The sequence below is a fragment of the Malaya genurostris genome, chromosome 3, assembly GCF_030247185.1.
Source record: "Malaya genurostris strain Urasoe2022 chromosome 3, Malgen_1.1, whole genome shotgun sequence".
NCBI lineage: Eukaryota > Metazoa > Arthropoda > Insecta > Diptera > Culicidae > Malaya > Malaya genurostris.
In genome coordinates this window covers 20,114,471-20,135,396 of record NC_080572.1, presented here as the reverse complement: position 1 = coordinate 20,135,396, position 20,926 = coordinate 20,114,471, and the positions used below count along the sequence as shown (strand labels likewise).

Sequence of the window (20,926 nt, the reverse complement as noted above, 5' to 3'; positions counted from 1 at the left end):
TTCCTTGTGTGCATGATATTCAAGCCAAATATGGTAATACGAGGTCTGTTCAAAAAGTTCCCGGAATTTTTTAATTGCGCGCGTCTGGAGAGTCCGGTGGTCAAATTTTTTTTTTATTGTGTTGGTACATATGTCCCTAATGTATGGTGAAATTTTGTATTAAATTTTGCGTGAAAAATGAAATAAAGTGTAACCAAGTGTGCGAAATGTTACAGAGAGCCTACGGTGAGTCTGCTATGAAAAAAACAAGTGTTTACGAGTGGTATAAGCGTTTCCAAGATGGCCGCGAAGACGTTGAAGACGACGAACGCTCCGGTCGACCCAGCACGTCAATAATCGATGAAAATTCATCGTTGCTTATTCGTGGTTTTTTGACTAAAAACAAGACTTTAATCATGCCTCAACCTCCTTATTCACCAGATATCGCTCCGTGTGATTTTTTCCTGTTCCCCAAGTTGAAGAGACCCATGAAAGGACAGCGTTTTTCATCGATTGAAGAGATAAAGGCAGAATCGCTGAGAGTGCTACAGAGCATTACAAAAAGTGACTATCAGGGGTGTTTCGAAGACTGGAAAAAACGCTGGCATAAGTGTATTATATCTAGGGGGGATTACTTTGAAGGGGACCATATAGATGTAGACGAATAAAAAAAAAATTTTTAAGAAAAATGAGAATTCCGGGTACTTTTTGAACAGACCTCGTATATTGAAATAAGCTGCTTTGTGATTCGACTTTTATTGATGTTTTTATGTTCATTATAACTATTATTAATCACAGCATATATGTTAATGATATTTACTGTTCTTGCTTTTTTAACTGTGAACAGCGATTTTTGAACCAAGATCTGAAGGGTCCAGTATCATTCAACATTCGACTCAGTTCCTCGAGTACGCAAAATATCTCTATGTTTTTTGTGCACTCAATAGATCAACAGATTTTAACAAACTTAGATCAAAAGGTCTTGTATTCCCGTAGAATATTTCCCAATTCAATTCGAATTTGATGTTTCGGAATTACAGGGTGATAATGTAAAAATTTCAATTTCAAAATAATGTTTTTTCCTCAGAGATGGCGTAGCCGATTCTCAAAATCTGAGGTTCAAATGAACGGTTTTATGATGTAATAAAAAATTCCTGAAGCTCAGTGGAGAATGATGAAAATTTTATACCATCGCTTAAAGCGGCGAAGCAAAACAATTAAACAAACTACGAAGCTGAGGTCAAAACTATTTCAATCAGTTTTTCATTACTAGTAAATTACTAATTACTAATAAATCGATTCCGGTTTTCCTGTCTCTTAGTTTCCTATTCCATCCTACAATATTTCAATACTACGATACTCCTATAAAATATTTAGATGATGAAAAATCACAATAAATTAAAAACATATTTGTTTTAGTGGAAAAATTATAACCATGAAACAAATAACAGTAAGCCCGCTTGAATCAAAATTTTACTACCTTTGTTAGGTTGTTAGGGTTAAGAAGAAGTTTTTAAAGACGACGGTGCTTTAGCTTCTCACCTACCACCACAAATTTTTCGATCATGAAACTCTCGTAAAAAATAAACTCGTCATCTAACTTTGACCCAGATTACGTTAGGTGATAGAAGAAAAATTAAATGCAACACAGCACAGTCCCCGTTAACGTTATCAACTTTCCATCGAAGATTTGCTTGTTAGAGCAGAACTTTTTCGTCCCGACGTTTTCTGCTTGTGTTGTATATTTCATGGGCCGTCGTTCAATATGCTTGTGACCGCCTGCTTCAGTCGTTGGGCACCACCGTTCGTCGACTGGCCGGAAGATAGATGGTCCCACTTCGGCCATTGCCAACGGGTGAAGAAAGTTGGCCAGAAGACAAATGTGTCAACTGGTTGGATGGTAAAAGATCTCACCAACTCTTGTTATCCTATCGGAACACAAGAAAAATTATGACACTGTATATTTTTTGTTTTGCTTCATCGTTTTCCATTGGATGTATCAAGATTAATGTAAGAAAGAGAAAGAGAGGTTTGATTCCATGCCAACATCAACAAACTCAGGTTGCACTGTTAGCCGACAGTTTGAAAAAAAAATCTTTACCAAAAGTAACTGCTTTTCGAGTTTCAAACTGAAGCCGTTCCTAGGTATACTTCCACCAAGCTACTGGGCATTCATTAATTCAATTTGTTTTTGAAGTATAGAACAAAAAATTCACACATTTCGAGGAAAACGAGGTCATAAAGTCTTTTCCTGAGCGAAGTGGAAAGACAATAAATCGCGGTTGCTTGCTGCGAAAAAGAATGTTTACCATCAAGTTTTCGTCCTAAAGTGCCTCGATGGACAAATACCGTGCAGAGATTTCACTGTCTGTGTGCATTTTTTCCTTCTCGGACTGACACGCAGAACTCCGAAAGGAGGATTTAATTATCTTAATGACCCATTTATCCGGACAATTAATAGTTGCATTTTCGGAGGGAGAGCTTCGAAGGAACGAACTTGTGTATTGTCTAATACTCACTATTATGTCGTTTTCGCTTGAGAAAACTGAAACTGACCCAGGGTAGTTTCATCAAACAAACATTTTTCACGAAACTGTTTTGATTTCGCACTTAGCAACGACTGTTTGAGCAAACCTGATATAAAAACCAGGTTCGAAACTGACTCGATTTTCAGTTCAAAAACGTTAAAACTAGGTTCGAAGCTGGCTTCAAACAAACGGTTTGACAGCAGTTTATATGGAAACTGGGTTAGGTTTGGCATCAATCGAAAACGACATTAGTTTACATTTTAATTCACCCAGCAATCAATGAAAACAGAAAGAAAGTAACCTTCGATAAATTGTGTAATCCTTGATGAAGCCAATCCGTTGATTTCGTTTTTTTCTGTTTCCTGTCTCTTATTCACAGAATGACACCATGCGCGTGATCTTCATGTACCACGACGAGGAACCGCACGGTTCTTCGTACACACCGGGAAGTTTACCGGACCCGGCGGAGGCCTTCAAGCAGGCACGTTCACTGTTCTTGACACAACGCGTAAATCAGGCTCCAATCAAACTAGACGCCCGGATGAAGATCATGGAGCTACGTAATCAAGACGTCGAGCTGCCGCGGGCTGACAACACCCTGCATTGGTGCAAAATGTTCAAGCTGAGCGATATCAATCGTAAACATCATCTGATTAGGGTAAGTTTATTCATTCGTTGGGTGCCTACTTCAACTGCTATTTCAGGGGTTCCAGTTCGTTTTCCTTTCGTTTCGACGATACGCTATGGCCAAATTTTGCGCTCAATGGTGTGTGAAAACGCCCCCGGGGCAACCGGTTTCCTGTGCAAAGGACCGAGAGAAGATACAGAATTGGGTGATTTTTCTTTGTTTTCTTTTTTCTCGCGTGAATTAAGGTTCGGGATCCTTGGTTTGCCAAAAGGGGATACATGTTTGTATTTATTGCGATTCTCGGTGAGACGTAGACAATTGGATTTTTGCGTTTCGTTATTTGCTCAGCTGGTTTCCCGTTAGAAGACACGTTAGATGCTGATTTGTTTGGCTTATTGGAAGACTCGAGGGAAATCAAGGTAATTATATTAGTAGCGAGCAAAAAATCAACAGATGTAAAATTCTAAATACGTTTTCTATCAGTATTTGAGGCTTTTGATTCCTACGTGTCTAGATACAACATCAGAATCAAAAACAAATTGAACAAAACATTAGCCTTATACAAAAATCCATTTCAACGATGTTATTTATCAATACTAGCTCCTTCTCGCTGCTTCGAAATACACGCTACATCATAACTTTTGAAAACTTCAAGCTTCGTCGGAAGCATGAAAATTTGTCATTAATTTTTGCGCATAACCATTTTGATATACTTTTTTTCAACAGTTTATGTTGAACTGTTCTACCACTCAACAGGTCAACCTGAACCGCTAAGAAGACCCCAAAAGATCACAACCTTAATCGGACAGCATATGCCGAAACACATTCACGTTCAACACGTCAGCTAAGACATTGAACTTCGGCGCAAACAAAAGATGCACTTAAAAATGTTCAATGGTTTTTCACGAATTAGAAAATTAAATGAGAGAATTTACTCGTTTACTATAATAACATCAATTTATGTTCATTTGTGTAGCCCATTTAAAAATAAAAAATGCAGCTAAAACAATTTGAAAACATTGGAAAAGTTTCTGATGAAAAATTTTTATTCAAAAACTAGAATATAATTTTACTGATTGGACGTAATAAATTTATTAGTTGTGGTCTTATCTCTAGACTAGGGGTCGCCAACCTTTTGCTTTGGAAAATTAAAAAATTACAATGTACAAAATTTAAATCTTGTTTAGGAGCCACAAATACTTACTTATCGTGTTAAATATTTTACTTCCCTATGAAAATCGGCGAAATTTGCATTTAAAACTATCTCTCAAATCTAAAAAGTTGCAAGGTTCGCGAGCTGCAAATTGCCGAGCCCGTCCCTAGCGTAGTCTTTCTTGGTATCAAATATTTGGGACTGTAGTTTAAAGAACTCAGGTTTTTGGAAAGTTATACCGTATTTAATGAAATAGAAAACTCTCATTTGTAACAAAAAATTGTGCCTGAATATAAGTTCTTGGAAATTAAATAGCAACAAAAATATACTCTAAAAAAAGTTCTATAATTTGTTATGAAATATAAAATCAGCCGAAAATCGAAAAAAAACCTGTTTTTATCCACAAAGTGGTGTAATGATGCCTTTCTCATATTACTCATAACATCAAAAATATTACTGTGGAATTCGCAAATACAACTGTTCAATGAATAGAAATAGGAAAATTTGTTTGGACTTAATCTAACAAACTCTACAAATGCCGTTTACCGTACGGTTTACGGAACTGGACGTAGTATCCACAACAAATTTAGAAAATCCGTATTAAACTGTAAGACTTTTCATTTGAACCTATAAGTTTGTGACAATCGATTTGGCTATCTTGAAGGAAAGTTAGTGAGATCCTTTTGCAGTTTTTAATCACCATTTCCAATTTTGCCGAAACCAGATTCAGATGACCGGTATAGCCGTAGTTAGTTTGTTTGCCAGCAACAAATATGACCTACAAATTCGAACAGTTTTGAACCTAGTTAAACCTAGACTTACTACTCTATGCTCTATTTCGATTAAATCAATTAATCGAAATCTAAAAAACGGAGCGAACCTGCGTTTCTGATACTTCTGCATATGTAAGTCAAGCTAAACAGCATGTTTCAGCAACAAAAAAATGTAGTAGGATTATTACTTTTTTTATTATTATTGACGTCATTACACCACCGGCACGGTATTACTGCACTACCGGATGTGAAAATTTCATATTTTTTCAAATAAATCTGAATACATTGACATTTGTTTATTCTTTCGGTCGTACTGATCATAAAATAGCTATAATTTTTATCAACCGCAGCACCGTCTTTTACCAATATTACACATCAGTAGCAGACATCCGTAACCGTGTCGATTTCTTCATAGCGTGTACGAAATAGAACAAAGCACGCATCCTTTGTTTTGTGTTCTCTTCTTCTTTCGGTGTGGTACATATTGTCATTCTATATGGCGATATGTAAACTTTGACACTCATCGTCCTGTAAGTGCGGAACCGGATGTCGGATCCGGATGAAATTTCACATTAGCTTTAAAGATAATATGAGCCTTAATTCAAATCAAGATATGTGAAAATCAGTTCAAGCTTTGCAGAGAAATCGAAGTGAATTCTATTGTCGTGAATATGACTTACTTTACTATGGGGCCCCTTTTCAAAATTTACCTCCTGAGAGAGTGATAAGTTTTTGATCATGAATATCTCTTGTTGCATCTAACGTATCAACATAATTTTTGCTGCATGCCATCGGAAATATGATCACAATTTTATGATGAAATTTTCATAATCTCAAATAATTCAAAATTAAACTTTTCTGAAATGTTTGGTATCAAGGAGTAAACGGAAAACACATGATGCTTTTTTGCCTTTCTCGTATTTTGGAAGCTCATAGTTCAGTGATCTGTGGAAGGATTTATATAATCTAAGTACCAATAGATTCGAAGTTTTCCTACTTGAACGTATATTGCAACAACATTGAAGTTTTTCAATAGTATACTATTGAAAAACCTGTCTGATTTGATCCATTTCAGCAACTGCCAATCAAAACGCATTCTGGGGAAAAGAACAAAATATGTGCTGCTCCAGCGATATAAAAGGAGATTTTGCCACTCTTTCTATCATTTTGTAAGCAACGGTTACAGAAGGAAGACAGACACAAGAGTAGTATCGGGCCGACCACACAGTGAAACCACACCAGAAACCTGCCAGCTGAAGTCACCAGTCATCAAGGAAGAGCTGCTCAGTTAGGTTGTGGGAGCAACAACGAAGACTTCACGTTGAAATGCAGCGAGCGGTAAAAACATTGCAGGGTGCATAAGTTTCCTATAATTTCATGGGAAATATTTTTCCTTTTCGATCCTCAGAAATAAATAAACGAAGAGTTGGGTTTATTATATCGAAATTTAACAGGGCAGGGAAATGGGGGACCAGTAGTGCCGAGTTAAGCCTTTATGCCCACAAACTAACAAGTTCTGCAAATTAGAAGAATTTATCAGACAGTTTTATGGAATCCACTTATCAAACTTTAGTTCCGGAACCGGAAGTCAGATCTGGATAAAATGGTCTAGAAATTTTTCTGAAACTATAAAACCTTTCATTTGAATCTTATGGCGTTTTCGTTTTTAATTTGCACTACACCGGTGCAGTGCTACACTGAGGCATGAATAAACGAACAAAAATGACGAAAACATAAACAGTAACCATTGACTACAATTAATAATTCCATTGCACAGAGCTACACCAAACTTTTGATGAGTGCTACACCAGAGGTATCGGTGCAGAAAAAGTGTAGCACTGGTGTAGTGCAATTGGTAAAAACGAACGGTTTAGGTGCAGCTTTCGTTACATCGGTGTAGTGCAATTTAAAAACGAAAACGACATTAGTTTGTTAAAACCGGTTGAGCTGTTTCAGAGAAAATTGAATGCACACTTTTTCTCCAATTTTCACATATTACCATGTAACTCCGGAATCGAAAATCAGAATCAAATGAAATTCAATAACAAGCTATGGGACCCTAAGACCTTTGATTTTGATTTTGATTTGAATTATTGTTTGTGAAAATCGGTTCAGCCGTTTCTGAAAAAAGTGAGTGCATATTTTTTCCATTTTTTTGGTGCATATCATCCTATATCTACGGAACCAGAAGTTGGATCGGGATGAAATCCAATAGCAGGCTATGGGGCCATGAGACCTTTTATTTGAATTTTAGTTTGAGAGAATCGGTTTAGTCATCTCCGAGAAAAGTAAGTGCATATGTTTGGTACATACATACACACACACTCACACACGGACGGACACACACATACATTTTCTCAGTTCGTCGAACTGAGTCGAATGGTATATGACAAAAAAACAAAATTGTCGAACTGAGTCGAATGGTATATGACAAAACAACAAAATTCGGTTTTCACAGTGATTGCATAGCCTTTCTATATGAGAAAGGCAAAAAAATTAAAAAGAAATTGTATCCATAATTGGTGTTTGGCCATATTTTTATTTAAAACCTGGTACTTAAAGCGGCGTTTGGTGTTAATTTTATGTGTACCTTTTAAAGACTTAGGAAGTTACAGTTAAAACAATTTATAGGAATTTAAAAATCTTCCAGGTGATTTGAAGATGGATTCATATTAGTCCTCGATGAACATTAGATTATTCCTAAATGCAAATGACATTTTCTCCTGTTCACTTTCTCTTTCATTCATTCTTGATCGGCTTTCAATATACTCAAGCAATACTTTTTCTTGACGTGACGTAACATAGGTCGTTTCTAACAGATCTGCAATATTATGCCATTGAAATACTGAAACGACGTTGCCATACATGTTAGAGCCAAATTATTTCAAATTGATTGACTTTTTATTCAATAATATAATTTTTTAAGGCACGCTGCTCAAAGTGAAATGTAACGGAATACGCGCGTCGCATTTTTGATCAGTTATTCATAAACTAGACCGATTTTGGAGAAACTAAAAACACTTAAGTTTTCGCAATTAATTTTCTCACAACTAAGTATTCTTAGAATTTTGAAATTTTGATTTGCCGAACCGTAATTGGTTTTTGAAATGTATAAACGGTTACTGATCCGTTCCACGGGGTTGATTTTAGGACTCAAAAATAGTGTTTGAAGCAAAATTTCACAAAGAATCTGAAAATGCAATTCAAAATTATAAAACTTTATCCAAAACAATCGAAATTTGAAAAAGTTTACAAAAAAATTTCCGATTCTTTTATTGCTTGCGCGCTGCTGTTTCGTTTTGAGGTGGTGTGATAAATGCACGGTGGGCACGGTGGCATTATATCGTGAGCAAAAATTACACATCAAATAATGACAAGACTTGGCAGTATTGGGCGTTGAAATAAAAACGAGTTGTATACAATAAAATGGGTATTGTAAAAAATCGTTCATTTTCTAAGCAACCTCTTTACAGGCTTTCACTATTTCGTCGATGTTCTCTTTGAACCGATTTTTCAATATCCTTTTCGTTTGTCCTATATATTTTTTCTCGCAATGTGAACACGAGATTTGATATATTACGGATTATCTCAAATTATCTGTAAGGTTTGTTTATTTTGTTTTATTAGCGACTTTAACCGTTTAGGGTCATTCGCCGCACTTATCTGTATGGTCTTTCGTAGATCCCGGTACAGTTTTTAATTCATACTTCTTTTTACTGACAACCAAATCCAAACCAAACTTTTCCAGTTTTCCGTATGAGTAATGTCAACAATGTGTGCGTAAAAACAAATTCCGACGCTTCTTTTCCTGATTTTACTCAATAAATCTTCCATATGGTTGAAAAATGAACCAATCGGTTCATACTGCTTAAAATTGCAATTCAAGAAAAGCGAAAATCTTATTCTAAAACTCTTCCGTTTTTCCTCAAAACTGCTCGAGAAAAATTATTTCAGTTTCAGATTACTTCCACATTTGATTAGCAACAAACACATTCCTATATGGATTTCCGCTTGCAGAAATTATTGCAATATAAAGATTTACATACCTTCTATAAGTAAATCTGCAAAAAGGAAACCTTTCATTTAACACGCGAAAGGCAAAGGATATGGAATGTTGTCGTAAAATTATTTATTTTTCCGGAAAACTGCTTTTGTAACTGAAAATATTTAGTTTTGTTTATTTAGTGTAGCGCAATCTAATACAAATGCATTGAAGCAGTGCTGCTAACTTTTTTATTAGGGAATTAAAAACTACATTCATAAAATATAAACAATTTTCCATCAAACGTTGGTGAAAAATTGATCAAAACGGATATTTCATCCAATATGACAGGATTAACATTCATTTGAGAATAAATCATTATGAAAAAAAGATTGTTTGAAACTCAATCGTGCAATCCACTTTGATAAACACGGTACACTGCGTATATGAATACACAGATCTATGGCATACGTACCAAATAAAATGTACGTAATACACAAATTACCAACACAAGTCAACTTGGTTCACTCTTGATCCTTAAGGGAACATTCATTTTTATTGTCATAAACGGTTTGGAAATTGAAGAAAATTGGCAGAATACAATACCAGCTACGTGTTCGCAATTCTTCCTAACGAGCTTTGAGGATTGAAAACGTGAAAAAATGATTAATGTGAATCTTTAGACCGACAAAAGTATTTCAAATAAACACTCCAATTATTAACACCGCTCTTCGCAAAGTCCATTACTTAATCTTCACTCAAGTTGGAAGACTAATGGTTTTGTGGGCGCAATGTCCTATCACTTTAACGGAAACCCCGTCCATTTATCTAGTGCCAAACCAGCGAATGGTCGTCTCCGATGATTCGCTCCGGCCACTACAAGATACCTATTTCCTGGCTTTCGTGACACCAACTAAAGCCACCGTACAAACCAAACACAATGCTAAACGCCATTATCTTAAAACAACACCCATCAGCACCGTCATCAGCATCATCGCCCTCACTATTCATCCTACCACCGGCGGTCTTCGTTTGCGAGTCCGTTCTAACCGGACCGTATCGGTTCATATATAATTCCTGGTTCCATCAGCAACATCATCGCTTGGTAGAAAGGACAATCGACCAACGCCAGTACGGGGCTTAGGAGCTTCGTGGGTAGGAAAAAACGTACTGCTGTTCAATTCGGAATGGAGAAGTTTCATTCCACTTTACCATTGCCTTTCATCAAACTCCTACTCTAAAGCTTCGGGAATCGTCAGAAGCAGTAATCTCCAATGGTCAACGATTTATAAAAGTACCAAATTTTACCGGTCCACTGATTCTACTGAAATCCAAAGTGACGACGATGATGATGATGATAGTGATGATGATAGTGATGATGGTGATGACGATGGTTTCAGTCTATCCGGCCAAAGCAAGCCTGAATGGGGTCGGTGGAGAAACTTGTTCGGATGGCAGAGAACGAACATGCAAATGCATCGAAAATACAACCGACAAGTTCTAAATTGTCTGAGGGTATTTTCTGGTCCCAGTCTGCTGTACCCACTGGTTGAAAATCAACAAATTTTGTTGGTCTTTACTCGTCGAATTCGAGCAATATTTCTCTGGCTAACAATGCATGAGTATTTTTTCAACTTGAGCTGTAATCAACATTGAGAACCTTTCCACAACATTCAAGGCAAAAGCTCTTTTTGTACTACAAATACTTCTACTACTAGTTGTGAATGGTTGGCTCATGAATGCTTAGATTCTGGTCCGTCGGTTGTCGGTTAACTGTCGTCGTGAAATTGGTATCTATTTCCTGTAACTTTATGTTCTTTGCTGACAAAATTGTCGGCTGTTATTGTGGGGAAATGAGTCACAAGGGAAAATATTTGGTATTGTTCAGCAATTATATTCGGCAGGACGTCGCTTGGATAGTATGAAAATATCTGAATGTAAGAACAATAGAGTTAAGATATCAAACTAGATGAGTTTAGCTTTATGGAAATGAATAGTTTCGGTAGTTTAAGGTGTTTCGTTGTTCAACAATATTCTGAAACTTTCGGTCACGCTTGAGTAAAATAACACTCCCTGCAATACATTCCAGTCTGTTTCTCTATGTAGTTTACAAATATGGTACCATCCCAACACCCTTTATTCAAGAATATAATTCTTTGTATAAAAGCTTCTCTAGCTCTCACCCATTTTCGGATAAGGAAATGCTGCAGCAGCAACGGACTGAACCAAATGAGTAAATGTAATACCTGACCAGCATACCGTACACACAACATCCGTTTGTTTGTTATATCGATTTACTTGCAGTAGCAAGTTTCTCCGAATTCAGCAGCTGTTTTGTTCGAAATTTCTGCAGTAGTGGGCAACCTGCCCAGAAACAGTACCACAAAAGACAACCAGGTTCTAATGGCATTTTCTCGAATGACCTCGGAAGGCCAAAACAAACTGGTAACCGCCTTAAATTCGTCCTCCCTCTTACTCTAGAATAAACCAGAGACCATGCTTCATCAACCACTAAGTTTCATCTGTTAGATATATCCTTTTGATGTTCCACACAAGTTTCCATGTAATGAAACCGATTAAACCTCTTCCTTCTGATAAGGACACAACAACCTCCGGCTGATAAACTGCCACATATGTGTGTCAACCAGCCGTTGTCCTCTGGGCTAAGAATCGAATGGTCGAACCAAGAGATGTTAATAGACAGTAGGATATGTTTCTGTCCCTCCATCGAATCTGACAATCTGTCGCCGGAGCTTTGACTCGTGAGACGACAAATGAGTTTACGCCTTTCACGGCCCTTCGCTTGCTTGGAACGAAGCAAAACATTTTCATTGGCCCAATAGCTTCTGCCCACCATTATACGTATGGAATTCAGCATCTTCCTTACTGGATGTGGATGTGTGCTTGCTCGTATGTGTCTACTAGCGTAGGAAGGTCTTCTTTCACACAAATGATAATAGTAGTAGTGGCGATGAGAAACCACAAACTTGGGAATCCAAAACCCACAGCCCAATGATCTAACAAACCGATGGGGTGAGTTCGCATGGGGGCAAAGAGGTTGACAGATTTCAGCTCCAGTTGAAAAGATTACGTGACATCTAAATTGGAACTTCAGTTACATGTGATTGTGCTAATTGGATTGCAGTAATGGCAGATCCCATGTGGGGAAGCATACTGTGTTGAGCTCAGGGGAATATGGGTCAATAGTGTGTTTCGGGTTATTTTTTCACTTTACAATTTCCGGATCGGCATTTTACTGTAATTTCAAGTAATTGTTCTTATGTGAGCAGGGTTTTTTTATTCAATAGTAATATATTAAAAGGCACACTGCTTAAGCTCTAAGAAGCCAAGGGCATTTTCTAATTTTAAATAACGACTAACTTAAAACTAGGGTATTATCATTAGGGTAGAGGCGAATTCCGGTCGCAATAGTCAATTCTGGCAGATTCAGTCTGCTGCTGGCGATAGGCAATGGTCGGTGGTTAAATATGACACTAGTGTCTTCCAGATGACGATTATACGTTTCAATGGGTCCGCGGGAAACACCCCCAGGTCACAGAGACCCGGCGGGTGGCCCGCATGTTGGTCATCGACTTGAGCAGTTTTCCCGTGGGCGATGATTTTGTCTAAGAGAATGAAAGAAGTATAGAGAAGTAATTTTGTGGAAAACGGGGTGAAAAAGGGGGTATGGGAACGAATGACTAAAAACGACAAAGATCTAATTAGTTGACATCGAGATGGCGGAGAAACGGAGGAAGGGGGAACGAAAAAGTTAGTGACAGCAGTAAGATCTTGTATGTGAGCAAGTTGATCGTATGGGAATCAATTGTCAGGAAATGAAAAAAGATATACTTTACAGATTTTGTTTATAAAGTTACTCTAATAGCATTGGTGTAAAATATCGTTTCATTCAATTAAAACTGAATATGAAATTTACTGCCGATCACTCTGCAGCATAACTTCATACACTAACATACAACGTTCGCTGAGGTACCGAATGGGCAACATTCTGTTCTGCATTCGTTTCTCTTGCAATCGAAATTCAATTCAACAATCGTCCCCCCCCCCTCTCCGTAGATTCTAGGTGGCTCATTCATAGATCCGTAGAGAATACAGAATACAGAAGTCTAGAGAGAAACCCGTAGTTTTAGAACGTCTAGTTGAGACAATGAAACAGGTAGACTACTTGACTCTTGAGACTGAACAAGCAAAACTTTAAATGATGCTTATTTAACTGACAGCGAAGAGTTTCATTTGAAGATGGCAACAGTAGTGAAATGAATGAGAAGCTGACAGTGAACGGCCAAAAATTTCATTTTCATCAAACAATTTTCATTTGAAAATAAAATTTTACCGCACTGGCCAATAGTATTAATAGACAGAACAAAATTATGAATTCAACAGGTCGAAGTGCGAAGAACTAAGTGTCACATACTATATACAATTCGACAACATATATCAGGTTTTTAAACCTTAAAAAATTTTCCATTGAAATATCTGCGGGATAGAAAATTATGAAAAAACGATCGTGACAAAACATGAGAAATTTACCTATATTTTAAATCACGTGAAGTAATGCCTATCTGCACATAGAGGCAGGATGATCTACAACAACTGGCTCAAATTCATCAAAACAAGGTATAGCACACGACAACAGTGGGTATTCATTAGTATGATAACTTATTTATAACTTTTGCAAGCTAATTCCTAACGTTTTCCCTTACATAGTTTGAACTTTTTGCTCCCAAATATATGGGACGATTATTCAATTCATTTGCAAATACTCTGTATAAATTGAAAACAAATATGGATTTGCACAGAAGTTTATTGGTTACATAATTATAATCGTCTTCATTACTCCAGAACGATAACGGCATAATTCTTTTATTTCACAATATTTTAACACCGGTTTCAACCTAATTTTATAGTAATAATTTATAGCATTATCTTATCATGATAGGTTTTCATACCGTTTTTCATTGAAAAACACTGGTTGTGCACTTCCGAGCAGAAATGCAATATTCTGACGATGTTTCACTGCCATTTGCCAATTTTGCGCAAAAAAATTGACAACTTCTAAGAGCATTATGGTATGCGTTTTGCCCCGGGGGTTGTGTTTTTTTACTCTACATCTAAAAGGGTTTACGGTCCCAAAGGATGCTATCGAAATTCATCCGGATCAAATTTCCGGTTCCAAAATTACAGGGCCCATAAAAAACTTATCTTCTCGGATCTGACTGATCCGATTTATACAAACTTAGATCAAAAATAAAAGGCCTTTAGTCGCAAAGAGAGCTTCTGAATTTCATCTACTTCCTGAATTGCATCCGGCTCCGCAGTGAAAACTGTAAAAATGTCAATTTAATAATAATTTAATAATAATATATAAACCTAAAGTGATTGGTATTTCAACATACGCTTTTGTTTGTTGAAATCATACATTTTTGTTTGTCGTTAATAAAATAAAAATTTCAACAGCAGTTGGATCCTTTTGTCGTGAGACGATCGAATTTTTCTTGTACCCAATCAATCGGTGCTCCATCAGTCCGGTTAACATAAAGATCTCGCATCAAACTTGTTCAATCATGTTCTAGCTTGAAATTAACTGAAATGATGTTTAAAAATCTTCTGACTAAATATGATCAATATCTAACGAGGAAAACAGATTGGAAAATTGACATGGGTACCGTTCATAAACCATGCAGATCAGAATTTGGAACTTTTTAACCCCCCGTCTCCCCTCTGAGACTTTCGTGGAGTTTTCCAAACCCTCCAAAAGTCTACGTAGACTTTTCCTTGTCACAAAACATTATGCAAATTTTGTTAAATTTATTTTCGGTAACATCATCCACTGACTTTTATGGTTTCCTTTAGAAAATTCATGAGCACGAGTGACAAAAAGTATCCAGTAACATTTTAACCAAGTATTTCGAGAACGCTTCGCAATAGTGTTACTAATAAACATAATCAGTCAGTAGTGTTAACCTATCGTGAATATCGTCAAAAATATCGTGACAGTAATGAACCCAACAACGAGGCAATATGTTATTTAGCCTTTTTTTGAGCACTAGTAGCAGATCGAAAACAATATTCAGTATCCTCACAGAAAACAGATATACAGGCTAACTTATGAACATTTGCTCAATTTGCATGGCAAACATTTGCAGATGTCCCCTTTGATCGACACGAGGTGCCATCACAATTTGGATACCGTTTTCACATGAGACACAATTTTTTGTTCACCCTTCACTTCATGTCACAATTTGGTTTTGCTGTTTCTTGAAATGACAAGTTTATTTTTATTTTATTCCGATCGAATTCTCCTGTGATTTATACGACATGGAAAAAAGTTACCTTTAACACTTAGGGAAATCGTGTGACAAGTGTTAAAATTGTTGTAGTTGGAATATTTCTATAACAGGCAGGAGGATTTTGTTATCGTTCCGGAAAGTTTCGAACGATCGTGGCGAATAGCCGAGTAGGTGACAGTATAGCAAATTTGAAATTTACACAGGAGTTTTTTTTTGCATTGGTGTTGGGCCGTTCATCTTCACACCTGGTGCGACAATCAGAGGTGATCGATAAAATTGGATGTTAGTACTTAGTGTTAGTAGAAATATTTAAAAGCGGTCTCGACAAATTTTGTTGTTCAACAAGATGAGACTGCATGTCATACAACGAGTGCAACAATAGACCATTTGTGTTAGAAGTAAGTTCAATAATTTATTTGGCCGCGTTCTCAGCTTCAAAAGTGGTGGTACTATGAATTCTCAGTTAAAAAAGATATACAAGTGACAATGAGATACAATGATTCTCAAACGATGGGGAAAAATGAGGTTTCTTTGACAAGTGGATTGAATGAACAATTTAACGGGAAAGCGATAGTTTGCATGCTCACGATCAGCCTGGTGTATTTTTCGCAAAGTTGTACTTTCGCATTTTTTCGAATCTATTTTTCCTTAAGTAAAGCAAAATTGATGAAAAATTTCTCTGACTGAAGTGACTGAATTTCGCAATAATTTTTTTTTTCAATTAGAGGCTACATTTCTCTACGATAACTGAACCGATTTACACAAATTTAGAGTCAAATAAATCAACCACGTTACACTAACTTAAACTCAAATAAATCAGAGTAGTTAGACTATATTTAATTATGTTACGCTTCTTTGTACTGTTACAAATCTGTGTTATGAAACATATACGATTTTTAAATCATCATACGGTAAAACTTCAATTGTCATAATACATATTGATCGAATAGTTAGCCAAACGTTGTATTCCAAGTAGAATAGCAAACAAATCAACTTCGCATCCTCCTAAAAGAACCACAAATGATTGATTCTTTTTTTTTCACAATTTCGTTCTCCCTACTTTACATAGAATACAATCAATTACATTTAATGAAACATCCAATCGCTTTTTGTCCGCACGCTGTCTCTGAAACGTTCGTGGAACAGGAAAAAATAAATAAATGCCACCGGTATTCTATTCTCCCGTGTGTTGAATCAGATGCCTAGATGGGTAACAAAGGTGGAAGGGTTTGTTTCGAGGGTCACGTTGCTCTCACAATAACGAGAAATTCGCGCTTCGTTTTTTGACCGAGTTCACTCAGTTTTACAATCAGCTTCCAACGTTCGTTTTCAATACAACTACTGCAGTCCTAAATAGAAATGTCTCCGGAGTGAATTCAAGTCGACAAAGCGGTAGACAGATTACAATCAGGTGCAGTGGAATTGGTTGGCGGTAGAAGAGCTCCTGCAGTTACCAAAAGGTGCTGCTGCTTTTCTGGTCATATATGTAGGTTGCCATTTTAATTATTGGTAGCAAACGGCAGCGTTCATTGGTCGTATTTCTTTCTACAATGCAGCGACCGTGGCACATGAAGGCCTATCGCTGTGCTAAAGAGCAGACTGACGAATGCACATTCCTGCACCCCTTACTGTCCTAGTCGGTGTGCTTCAACAATGCTTCAACCTGCACGTGACTCCTAGATATAATCTGCTGCAGCCGTCACTGCTCAAGCGAAACTGACAATTGAAAATAGCTGCAGTTTGCCTCCCACCATCAATCGCGGAAAAAACGAATCGAAACGGTACACTGCGAAATTCTCATTCATCTGTTTGCTGTTAAATATTTTTAATTGCAAAATCACGAGAATGTAAATAAAATGTAATTAAATGGAAACGATATTCGTTGATTTTTTCTCTTTTGTCGACTGCAGCACGTTACGGTTGAGCGGGTCTGCTTTGACCTACCTCCAAGAATGCTTGATTTCCATCGGATTGTAGCCAACCTCGTTGAAGGTGCTCATGATGTAAGCGGACTTCAGCAACAAGGATTAATTCAATTGCGGAAAATGTTCGATTCTCGAATATTGGTAGCGGTTGGCGGCAAGGAGATTACTCTGGCGATTTTGAATTGATCAAATAAAATGAATGTAAACTATCAAACTTATCAATCAGAGAACTGGAGAGCGCCTCACGTTGGTTGTGACACTGGAACACTCTTGACGAGTTTTTCTGGTGCGGAATAACAGAGGAGAGAAAATGAACGAAAAGGTTTTTAGCGAAAATCTCAACCGGAAATCAAAATGCATCTCTCGTTGGCAAGTAACTGCTCTCGTTGCATAAATACCTACATTCCAGGCAGCACTTGTTTTCGTACGTTGTTCATGCATGCCATTTATTTTTTCTCTATTCATTTCTCATTGCAGTACGAACCGGTTTTTGATTCGGCTTCCAGCGTACCCTACCTGAATCACATTATTCTGCACGAGTGCCAGGGCTCATCACCGGAGCTAGAAATCATGTCACGGGAGAATGGACGACCTTGCTACCAGGCGGATCGGTCGATACTGACATGCAACTCAATCGTGGCTGCGTGGACACGCGGATCTGAGGTGAGTAGCTGTCGTGAGGTGATGGGTTATGCATTACTTTAGAACGAATTCTCATACATTACATTTAAAAAGTCTCACACACTCTCGTTGATGTGCTATTAACATAAGTAAATGCTTAGAATAATTTTTTTAGAAATTTCATTGAAAGTCTTAAAATATTCATGATTTATTTTTTAATGTGCTATTTATTGGAATTTAAAATAATTTGACATTGATATTCACATTATTTGGTTGTAACCATTATCGCATCACTTGCTTCCACAATTCTGTGATATTTGTTGTAGGAAAGTTTTTAAACTAACTTGCCATGTAAAATGGAAGAGAGTAAATAATAGAAAAAAACTTACTAACACCAACCGCGATTCTTTTCAATTGAAGATTGTCTCGACTTTTGTCGGAATATGCCAAATTCATTATTTTTTATTCACTTCTTGTATGTACAAAAGTCGAAAACAGATTTTATATTTCAATGAAAACTTCAATATTGTTTTTAAAACGTAAAACTATATCAGAAATTTTTCGTATTTACTGGATATAAATTGTTACATTGGTCTAGACAAATTTTGTTGTTCAACAAGATGAGACTACATGCCATACAACGAGTGCAACAATAGACCATTTGTGTTAGAAGTAAGTTTTATCATTTATTTGGCCGCTTTCTTAGCTTTAAAAGTCACAGGGTGGTACCATGAATTCTTAGTTATTACAGATATACAAGTGACAATGAGATACAACAGATATTTTTCGCAAAGTTGTATTTTCGCATTTTTTCGAATCTATTTTTCCTTAAGCTGATGAAAAATTTCTCTGGCTGAGTTGATTGAATTTCGCACCTTGAACTCTTCTTTGCTATTTCTCTACGATGATTGAACCGATTTACACAAACTTAGAGTCAAATAAATCAACCAAGTCACCTTAAACTCAAATCTGTGCTATGGAATATGACATACGAATATTCCAAATTCATTATATTTTAATCACTTCTTGTATGTACAAAAGTCGAAAACATATTTTATTTTTGTATGAAAACTTAAACAAACTAAAACTATATTAGAAAATGTTTGAATTTACTGGTTATAAATTTTTACATATCGTTCATACAACGTATCGTTTATCAGAAACTTTCCTATCTTTTTTTTAATTTTTATACAAAATTCTGGCGCCATGTAAGTTTTTTTTTCAAGCCATAGAACAAATCGAGTCAATTCAAAATTTTCTTAACTGAAGCGTATTTCGGTCAGAGCGTTCTGCGTCGATCAAAACAAGTGGTAGTCAGGTGTTATCAAATTGAAACTACAAGGTGGAAGGGGCATAATTTATTGTTAGATTGTAATAAGTAACGAGGCCTAATTTCCTTTTCTCTATTAATCAAATTGTTGTTGACCGCAACAAGTAGTCAGTGTTGTCTGCATGCATCTTCAACGCATAGTTCTTACGCTTTTCACATGCGCTAGAAGCAAAAATGAATAAGCAACATACTCTGGAAGTCCAAATCTACATGCGCATTCTGTTAATTTCAAACATTTATTAACATTTGTGTTTATAGCCCATTACTCAGTTTGGAACGAATATGGAATAATGGTGATGATCGTAGAATTCCATACTTCGCGTAACATCAGCAGTAAAGCAACTCCGGCTTCGTTCGTATCACAATGAACGAAATGTGTTTCATTAGTCTTCTGTTATCAACAAATATTACTGTTAATCGTAGAAGATTTCTCTGTACCCTTTAAATAGAAACCAACGAAAATTGTATTGACTATGAACTCTACGAAGATAAAGTACATGATGACTAGTAGAGAACAAAGCAACTCTATTGAAGTTATTTACCCCATGAATTTCGTTTGTGGATTCAGCACTGTTAGAGACACATTCTTCTCTACCTGTCTCCATTTTTGTAGAGTTCATAGTTAATACGATTCTTGTAATTTTGTTCTCGAAGAGTGCATAAGCCTCTCCCACTGATCTATGATGAACACCAATGTTTTCAATGTCATCTAGCCAAACAGCGCGTGAAATTTATGATCGTTCCATTTCTCTGTACACTAGAAATGATTGGGTGAGCATTTTCTAAAGCTCTTTTACACCTACCCGACACGAACCCGAGAAAAATTTTTCTTCCATATTGGAACCTGGAATACCCGAAACCTGACCTAATTTTTAAAATGAACCCGATCCGTACCCGTTGAAAACTAAATAGAAATCGTCACCCGTATCGGACCCGAACCCGACAAACATATTTTTTCTGCACCCGAAACCAACCAGTGCCCGTCGGGTTCGGGTCCAAATACCCGAAATCCTACAATCTCTACTGTACACCGAATCTTCGTATCGACACAACAGGTTAGAGATCGTATCATCCTGCTTTAGCTCATCACGCGAAACAAATGCATCGGATGTCATGCCAGCTATCTTGACGCTTTCGATCCTGTGAACGACCATTAGGTTGAAACCGGGATTCCATCGTGATACCTTTCGTATTTCATCTAGTTTAGTTGGTTCCAAAGCTTGTCCATCATCCTAAATCCTCATTCTGTTTGTGCTCCTTCTACTCGAAAAAGTGAAACACATCGCACTAAATATAGTAACAGGAATAACTTTTCAAATACTGTCAGCACAAATGTCAATAGCAGCTATTCAAAAACAACATCTCCAATGATCAATAAATATTTTCAACAGTACACCTCGTCCCAATTTCATGGCGGTGTAGTTTCATCAGAAAAGCGCGTCTAATAAAAGATTTACGATTTCAATCGAAACCCAAAAAATTCTTTGTCGAAGCCGTATCCAGGGATACCACTTACGTCAACAATTTCGGTATTGTTTCCTCGCGATTTGTAGACTAGTATTACTGAATCACAATTTTATGACATCTCCGTTTCGTTTTGCATTCTCACTTGTAAGCGAGAATTCTTGTCGGTTATGCCACTATCAGCCAAGAGTCATAAAATTCACTAGCCGTCCAGTAGTCGAACTGGTGCACC

At 36.8% G+C, this 20,926-nt stretch overlaps 1 protein-coding gene across 5 annotated transcripts in view; it reads left to right on the top strand.

The window, feature by feature from the left end:
• LOC131437382 (MOXD1 homolog 2-like) overlaps nt 1-20,926 on the top strand; it is a 299,407-nt gene that overhangs the window by 252,321 nt on the left and 26,160 nt on the right. For all 5 annotated transcript variants that reach the window (XM_058606685.1, XM_058606684.1, XM_058606683.1 and 2 more), the window contains 2 exons: nt 2,887-3,165; nt 17,757-17,942. In XM_058606685.1, the coding sequence (XP_058462668.1) occupies nt 2,887-3,165; nt 17,757-17,942 (465 nt within the window). The remainder of the gene's footprint in view (nt 1-2,886; nt 3,166-17,756; nt 17,943-20,926) is intronic.